Source organism: Pundamilia nyererei, unplaced genomic scaffold (assembly GCF_000239375.1).
Source record: "Pundamilia nyererei isolate P.nyererei 1_Seehausen unplaced genomic scaffold, PunNye1.0 scaffold00219, whole genome shotgun sequence".
NCBI classification, from domain to species: domain Eukaryota; kingdom Metazoa; phylum Chordata; class Actinopteri; order Cichliformes; family Cichlidae; genus Pundamilia; species Pundamilia nyererei.
This window is the reverse complement of record NW_005187620.1, coordinates 697,925-706,790: the sequence shown is the minus strand read 5'-3', so window position 1 is coordinate 706,790 and position 8,866 is coordinate 697,925. Positions and strand designations below refer to the sequence as shown.

General features: G+C 39.3%; 1 protein-coding gene across 2 annotated transcripts in view; it reads right to left on the bottom strand.

Moving 5' to 3' along the window:
• Positions 1-3,027, bottom strand: part of ttc3 (tetratricopeptide repeat domain 3) — a 30,944-nt gene extending 27,917 nt beyond the window's left edge. The window contains exons 1-3 of one of the 2 annotated variants that reach the window (XM_005748326.1): positions 2,927-3,027; positions 808-878; positions 677-713 (exon numbers count right to left, since the gene is read on the bottom strand). In XM_005748326.1, coding sequence (XP_005748383.1) covers positions 677-713; positions 808-867 — 97 coding nt within the window. In that variant the 5' untranslated portion in view covers positions 868-878; positions 2,927-3,027. The remainder of the gene's footprint in view (positions 1-676; positions 714-807; positions 879-2,926) is intronic. The other variant, XM_005748327.1, reaches the window with a different exon arrangement.
• Between the last annotated feature and the right edge of the window lie 5,839 nt (positions 3,028-8,866).

The following is an 8,866-nucleotide window of genomic DNA, read 5'->3' as shown; positions in this document are numbered from 1 at the left end:
AGACTGACAGAAGCGAGGCAGCCATATCGCGCCATCGGTCCTTCTGGCCAACACCAGTAGGCGGTAGGTGAAGTGTCTTGCCCAAGGACACAACGACCGAGACTGTCCGAGCCGGGGCTCGAACCAGCAACCTTCCAATTACAAGGCGAACTCCCAACTCTTGAGCCACGATTTTGTTATTGTTTTTATCGTTAACTCTGTTTTCCTGGTCTTTTCACGTGTGTTATGAATAAATCTTCTTTTTTTTCGGTACCTGTACTAGTTTTATTTTGTTGTATTTATCCGCGACATCTTAAAGGCCGGTCCGTGAAAATATTGTCAGGCATAAACCGGTCCGTGGTGCAAAAAAGGTTGGGGACCGCTGGTATATGACATGAAAGAACACAGTTATTATCAGATTATTATGATGACCCAGTATGTAACATTAATTCTAGAACACCAATTTGCAGTTCTGAAACATTACCTCTAATGTTACGTATAATTTACTTGATAAAACACACTTCCCATAAAAGTATATTAAATTACAACAATACCTGACAAAAAAAAGTACTCATTTCCCCATGTACATTGTCACAAAAAGAAAAAACAATGAAAATCATGTGGGTGAAAAAAAATAAATCACTCAACATTAGTATTATAGGGTTAATTCCTTATAACTATTTGGGCAGCTTCTTACCTGATGGACGAAAGGTGATGACCATATCTTCCATTTTCTGAGTGACCAAAGGGGGGGAAATGTTAATCAGTGACATAAAGGAAAGAAAAATAAAATAAGTAAATCATTTTATTAAAAGATTTTTAACTCACCAAAGGTGCTCTGGTGCTGCCCAAGACACCACTATCAGAATCAGAGTCTGAATCTGACATTTTGTTCAGCTCTGTAAAAACATTCACATCAACCACCAAAGCCAATTTTACAGTACATGCTAAAAAGATGTAAATACATTTCTGCCGATGATTTGAATTTACTTCAGTGAATGCAAATCAACAAGCAGAAGCTTCTGTCTATATTACAGTGAAACTACAACACAACTGACCATACAAGAGAAAATCTAGTTCAATTTAATTCAGCTTGGCTCCACCTCTCTGCAATAAAATGTTCAAACTATTTAGATATTATGTGAAAAAAAAAGCTCTTAAAAAAATAAAATCTATCACACCATAACCTGCAATCTCACTGAATGTCAGCTGCCTTTTGTTCTGTTCTCTGTTAAAATAATCCCACGCTGTCTCAATGTGGTTCGGGCTCTGGGAAGGCCAAACTGGCAGACTGATAGAAAACCACAAAGTGAAAAACTATCCAGGTATATTTTTACAGCACTGGCAGTGTGTTTGGGATCATTGTCATACTAAAAAATAAAGCCGTTGCCAATCAGATGTTTTCCAAGACTTTCAGATATTCTTCATCCGCTATAGATATTTTTTTTAGGCTTGCCACTTCTTATTCCACTACTTAAGTTGTCTCAAATTTTTGGTGGTTGGTTTTTGGTGGTTCCATCATGCTGCGGGGCTGTGTGGCCGGTGCAGGGACTGGGAATCTTGTCAAAGTTGAGGGACACATGGATTCCCCTCAGTATCAGCAGATTCTGGAGACCAATATCCAGGAATCAGTGACAAAGCTAAAGCTGCGCCGGGGCTGGATCTTTCAACAAGACAACAACCCGAAACACTGCTTAAAATCCACTTAGGCATTCATGCAGAGGAACAAGTACAACGCTCTGGAGTGCCCATCTCAGTCCCCAGACCTGAATATTATTGAAAATCTGTGGTGTGAGTTAAAGAGAGCTGTCCATGCTGGGAAGCAAACCTGAATGTACTAGAGATGTTTTGTAAAGAGGAATGGTCCAAAATACCTTCAACCACAAGACTCTCACCTACAGGAAGCATTTAGAGGCTGTAATTTCTGCAAAAGACGGCTCTACTAAATATTGATTTCATAAATTTTTTTGTGGTGCCCAAATTTATGCACCTGCCTGATTGTTTAAACAATCATTGCACACTTTCTGTAAATCCAATAAACTTCATTTCACTTCTCAAATATCACTGGACTGAATATGAGTGAAAAAATAATCCAAAGAAAAATCTGGAAAACTACTACTCAAGACAACTCTAAAAATAAAAGTCTGGTTACCAGCAAAATATAAATGAATGAGCGGACTTTTTGACAATATTGTACTGTCTCTGTCGCCATCCCTGGCTGAGTTTGCCCTTTTGTTTGCTCAGTAAGATTTTAAACACCACACCCACACATACAATCGACAGTGTTATCTAACAGAACCAGACTTCCTCATGCAGTCTCCTCTCAAGGATTCATTTTTTACACAACTTGGGAATATACTGAGAACCAAACTGCAGTTTCCCCAATATCCAGTGACCGGGTGTGGTGAACTAGTCTTCCATCATAGTAAGGCCATTACGCAGAGAGCGGGCATGTAAGACACCTGAAAATCATGAGGTGATGCCCAATATATATGCAGGCAACCCCAGGTACAGTCTGAGTTATTACTAGAAATGCTTGAAGCTCATGGTCCCCCGACCTAAAACAAAAAAGATGGAGGACTGTCCTACTAGTTGAAACCTAATCTCACAGGAATTTGCCCCAATAACAATGTTAGCACTGTAGCATATGAGCTAACCTACGTAGTGGCTTACAGAGCCATGTTAAACGGCTGGTAGCGGAAATATAACACAATGCAGTAAGTGTAAGCAACATTAGCTTTAGCTTACACATACTTTCTAACAACGTGGCATACGTTAATGACTGTACAACAACGTTTTGACACTTTTTCTCCTACTTTGTTTTAGCGCGACACCTCCCAGCATCAGCCTCAGCCAGCCTCGTAGTGTAGCTGGGTGTTGTTTTTTTACTGGGGGGGAAATAAAATAGTATGGACAAATAACAAACAGCAGAAATTCAAACACGTACCTTATGGTAACTGCTGTATGGATGCTTCACAGTAACCCTCGTTGCTCCTGTTCATGCTAGTGTACGGAAATGAAGGCGCGGTTAACACACGCATGCGTCAAAGTAGGCGGATCCCGCGAATGAATTGCGTAAATTTCCCGCAACAAACATTTTTGTTATTTCAGGGTTTGCTTGGTTTTTTTCCTGATTTGGTGAAAGAGCTTACGAAATTAAATATAATTATTTTAAAAATAATTTTTTGTAATAAAATACCTGTTAGGGAAATTAGCATTAGCTGAATCATCGCGTCTTACAAGCAAAACCGGTCATGATATTATAATAATATTATGAATACTATTCTTACATAAACTAAACTAAAATGTGCACTTGTTTTGTCTAGAAGGAGAGAAAAATCATTTTACCCGTTTAGCTGCGTTCACTACTATTCACTGTTGAATAGCGCCTCCTGCTGCATCCGGAGCTGAACTACAACTGTACAATTGGAGTGGTGATGCCCCTCCACAGATGTACGCGCTGTTATTAATTTATATTTTTAGGTAAACAAATTACGTTAAAAATAAAGTAACTGAGTAAATGATAATGAAATTTCACACTATCTTTTTCAGTTTTATTTGCGTTTATTATTATTAATTGTTAAGTTTTGTTTTTAGTTCAGTTTCATTTCAGGCAGTCTCCAGTGGGAAACTGCTCATTGAAGTTCAGTTTTAATTCTAATTAAATGTTAAGTTTCAGTTAAATTTTCTCGTATACAATGTTAAGTTTTGTTTAGGTTAGTCTCAGTTTCATTTATTACAATGTGTGCTATATTTTTTATTGTCTTCTCTTTGGATTACACTATCTACTAGTATCTAATAGTTTTGCTTTTGTGGTACAACTTGTCATGTTTACTCAATCCAGCAATAGGGCTGAATTAAAATTGCATTTCCATAGTTTTTATGATTAAGAATTTTATGAATTTTATGTTCAAAGTATTTTACATAGTTTGTGTTTGCATTATTGTGAAAAATAATCAATACCATTTAAGAACTGTCACTAGTTCTTTTTTCCAAATGTGAGGTTTTTTATTAGGGTCTGTTCAAATTTGAAATGACATTTGACATTTGATGACGATTTGAAGAAAACACTTTCATTTGTTTCCTAAATTATGTGAAAAATTTCATACTGTTCATGCGAAATTTGTATTGAAAGGGTCTTATATATGTGGTAACTGACCCAGTTTAATACACTGGTAGAAAATAGGAAACACAATTGTGCTTTTCTGACTGTAACAATGTTGTGTTAGTTTTTGTGGCTGACTAATCAGATATTTGTTTTTGTCTAATTTGTCCTCAGTTCGAAGTCATCCCTCTGCCTTAGCAGGCTCTGAAAAACTCCGTCAGCATACAGGAAAAAATTTCCGTTGCTCTCCAGGTCCTGCACGTTGATTATTCGAGTCACCAGAGCTTCTTGTATGGCTGGAGACTCACAGGGGTGATGCTGCACACTGTGACTCACGTTTCTCGAGGGCTCGATGACTAACAGTCCAAGCATGCTGCCATCCTCCGTCCTGCTGTATCTGGATGAAGTGTAGAGGGTGTCTCCTGTCATCGTGGTGTCATTGCTTCCATTTAGGACATTAAATCCAAAGTCTCCACCTGCTTCATCAGTTTTACAGCCTCTGTTAATTCCTGCAGTTGAACTGGGTGTGGCAGATTTACTACTTGGCCCAACCTGGCTACCATTAACAAGGAGGCTGTTGGAGCATGTCATATTGGTTATAGTAGATGTGTTAGCATGTTTAGGTCTGTTGGCAGCATTGGTTCTTGGTTTTTGTGGACCAGGAGCTGGAGTCTCCTGGATGTTTGCGCGTAGGTAGGCTGTATAGCCCCGAACCAGGTGACCTAACCCCGTCTTATAAGAAATGCGCATTGATTCAACTGATCCTAATGGCACAGACTGCAGACGGGCCTGCGGGAAGAGGAAAGTGCTTTAAAATCAACTCAATACCTCCCACTCAAAGCTCTCTGTAGCTTTGGTTTTGTGCCATCATCTAAAGGGAGAGAAAGAACCTGCAATATGGGATGTAAACACTTACCTACATACGAAGCAGATTTTACAACGTAGAGGCGTACCGATGCACTACAGTAAACACATACTATCATAACCTGAGCTGGATGTGTTTTCATCTATCTGTTCTGACCTGGTGGATTCTCATGTGCAGGTGAATTGCAGCTCCTGTCAGCCACTGCTGCATCGACGCTGAACTCATTCTCTTCCTTGTGGTCATCCTATCATAATGGTCGAGAAGCTCAAATTTCAGCCAGTTATCGTAGAGCTCTGTGGTCTCAGCCATCTGATCCTGGTTGTTGGCGATGCCTGGGATAAGGGTGAGGAAGCTGTGGATAATCCAGCCGATTCTCGATGAGCTGCTGATGCCAAAAATCCTCTTAAGCCGGGATGGTTGAGTTAACGAGGGACCCTCTGTTGATCCTTGTGCTCGGACCTGTTTGGAATACGAAGCACAGTTTATAACACAAACTGTCACGCTGGCCCAAACACGGACAGAAAATGAGGTAGTATTTGTGTCAATAGAGTACTTCAGACATTAAAGAAAGACACCTCATAACTCCAAACACAGAGAGCCAGAAAGAGGGAAAATGGGAAAAAACACAAGGCTTTTTTATTTCATGAATTTGTGACTCCTTGGGTACGTTCCAGTAGTCCATTTTGCTTAGAGAGGTTTCTAACAGAGTGAAATGACACCAAAGTATCTGCATGGCAGTCATCATTTGAGCAAAGAGTGACACACATTCTCCAAATGCTTAGAAAAGGAGCTTCCATAGAGGATACAACTCTATCCACAATCACTCTCCTTCGTCCTCAAGATATCTTTTAGGAATTGAGACATCTGGTGCAGGAGGGAAATAAAAATACTCTCCAAAAGTAGATGTAAGCCCCAGAATTTGAATGTTTGTCCCTTTGGAGATGCCACAGGTTTTAGAACAGAACCTTCCTGCTGCAAGACCATTAAACCACTGCCAGTATATTTATAGCTAACTCATGTAAGTAATCTAATTACACTATCAAGCACATAAGGTTGGTTAGTCCTCTGCTCACTCCCTGTTTAGTCTGCGGTCCATTTTCTTCCACTTATGCACTTTAGGGTCATGGGCTGGGTGGCTGAAGCCAGGCTGGACTGTTAATCGGGCATACCGGCCATTTGCCCAATGGGTCAATATAGTTGTTTTTTCTTTTTTGATATAACTAAACATGCTGCAGGCCGGCTGCTGTGCACCCACCCTACAAGCACTGATAGCAGCCCAGTGGTTCATTTTTATTACTGACATGGGATTGCCTGATCAAATCTCTTAAAACAACTGGTGCTTCCCCTTTCCCCTGTGTGCTCAGGGTAAGAGGTAAGAAACTAGATGTAGGGACAGTTTTTAGGAAGGAAGAAATTCAAGTAAAATGAATAGCTACTTTGATCATGAGCCATTTCTAAAGTGCAATGGTCACATATTGCACTACTGTCCAACTAAGATGTCCTAACCCAAAATAAAATGTTTTTCATTTTATGTATTTATTTATTTATGGTGGGCAAAACAAAACTGAAAATGTTAAACTATAATCCTAAAAACAAAACCTAAAATTTTGACTTAATAACTCAAAATTTCATTTCATTTTCTTGTTTTCGAGTCAGAAGTTCCATTTAGGAAGTCAACATTTGTAATTATGTATGGCATAAAAAATATATGAATAAAATAAAGTTTTGTGGTGGAAGGAGGGTTCTATAGTTGTACAAACAGTGAAATGAGAAAGGATGATATACCAAAGAGACAGAAGGATGTAAAAGGTATAATATTGGGGGTAGTGTAGGAAGTAAAAAGGCAACAAAACCACATGAAGATTGGACCTTCAGGATGTAAAACAGGATGTAAAGTGAAAGTGGGAACACAGACACAGCAAAGAGGGGGGAAAGTGATGATAATAAAAAATAATCTCACACTAACATTAGACAAAATGCAACAGTTTTACATACCTGTTGAGCAACCTGATCAAAAAGCATGGACAGAGCCAGAGCAACAACCCCCACTCCTCCACAGGTTGCCCTGCTGCCCCCCAGCTTCGCCGTCAGGTTGAGGTTGAACGTGCTCTGCTGCTCCATGCTCATGCTCCGCTGTAAGAAGTTGTACTGATGCTGCAACGCTGCTGACGAATCCAGCGACAGGAAGGTGGTGAGAACAGGATCCAAGGAGATATCAGGGATGATACTGGCATCCTGAGCCACCGAGAAGAGCTCCTGGACGGTGGCTCGAGAAGGAAGACACAAACTGCGGCCCGTCAGGATCATGGCTGAATCTGTCTGTGTGTGCTCAGTGTTATCAGTGTTTCTAACCCACTGTGTGTTTATTTGACCCAGTCCGAAGGATGTTATCAGCACGGCCAGTCCTATAAAAGAACTCATGAGCAAAAACACTAATGAGCGAACCATTTGCTCAAATAAAACAAGGTTTTTACACACATACATGTAGCTGCACAAAAAGCTTTTTTATGTTGGTGCAAAGCTGTTTGAGTCAAACAGTGACTCTCTTGTGTGCTTTTTCATTTCCTGTCTCTAAATGTGCAGAAGTAGGAGTGGAACAGCAGAAGCAGGTGGTTTGGTGCTCATTTTAGCATCAAACTATTTATATTTCTACAAAGAAAGCAGTTTCTGTACCCTTAAAGAGAAGCAGTGGGTTGGTTTCACTTCCCTTCATCCTTGAAGATTTTGAGTCTGGTTCACCTCAGTAGTCAGATCACTCTCATCATGTTCAGTCAATCACTGAAGTCAAAAATCTTTCATAGATTTTATTGCTGGGGCAAAAAGGAAGCAGAGAAGCAAGGAGTCCATACCTCTCATGGTTTGTATCTAAGATTTGTATGATCAAAACTCTGAGGTTTTTCTGTCTTTTGAAGAGCTGAGGAATAAATTCAGTATAAAAAGAATAAGTTACTTTAAATGTGATTTTTCTGTATATGATGTTCTGCTTGAGCTGTTTCTCTTTTATCTACATACACACAGTATACTGTATCTCATTTCTTAACATTTTGCTTCCTTCAAAAAAAAACTTTGTTCACATTTCTTTAGTTGAATCTACAAGAAATTCCAAAGATTTGACATTTGACAGGGATAAATTGCATTTTTGGACTAGCAAGGTGATTCCACAAGATCTGTTAGCTCATATCCTATGGTGTGCACTGTGTCCCTAAAAACACTTGTGGAACCTGGACAAATGAGGGACAGAAGAAGACATGGCAGCAGTAGAGGAGTAGAGTAATATTTTTTAAATGCCTGTCAGGGCATCCCCACTGAAAGTGGGGGCCTAGGTAACCCTCTACCATCCTTTCATGTGTCAATCAATCATACCCTTCACTCTCATTGGTAGTCTCTTCAGTCACTTGCCTCAAGGCAGAGGAAAGTTTATCTTTTCTGTAGACAAAGAATAGTTGGATTTTTTTTATGTTGGAATCAATGTGGTTAAAGCATATAAGCCAATAATTTCATTTTGTTATGACATCATCCTGCTGTTCTTTATACCAATATCTCATTAATATTCTTTAATAGATTAGATTACTTAAGTGGATGTCATGCCGTGTTTATCTCACAGTTGGAGTCTGATAAGGCTTTATTTTTCTGTCCATCTGGTCTTGTTTTAGCTTCAGATTGGGTCTCTTTTTCTCTTTTTCAAGACAAATATTTTTAAATTCCTTGTACCTGACTGCTTTGTTTGAAAGTGCTGAAAATGATAAAATGCCTGAGAGCTTTGATAAACTTAAATCTAGCCTTCCAGAAGTCAGAAGTGCCAGGTTTATTTAAAGGTCAATAAATGAACGTAATCAAAATCTGAGCTCTTTTGTAATTAGATCGACATTTAGACACAAACACTGATCATTAACCTCGATGTCAATAAACAAGGTTCA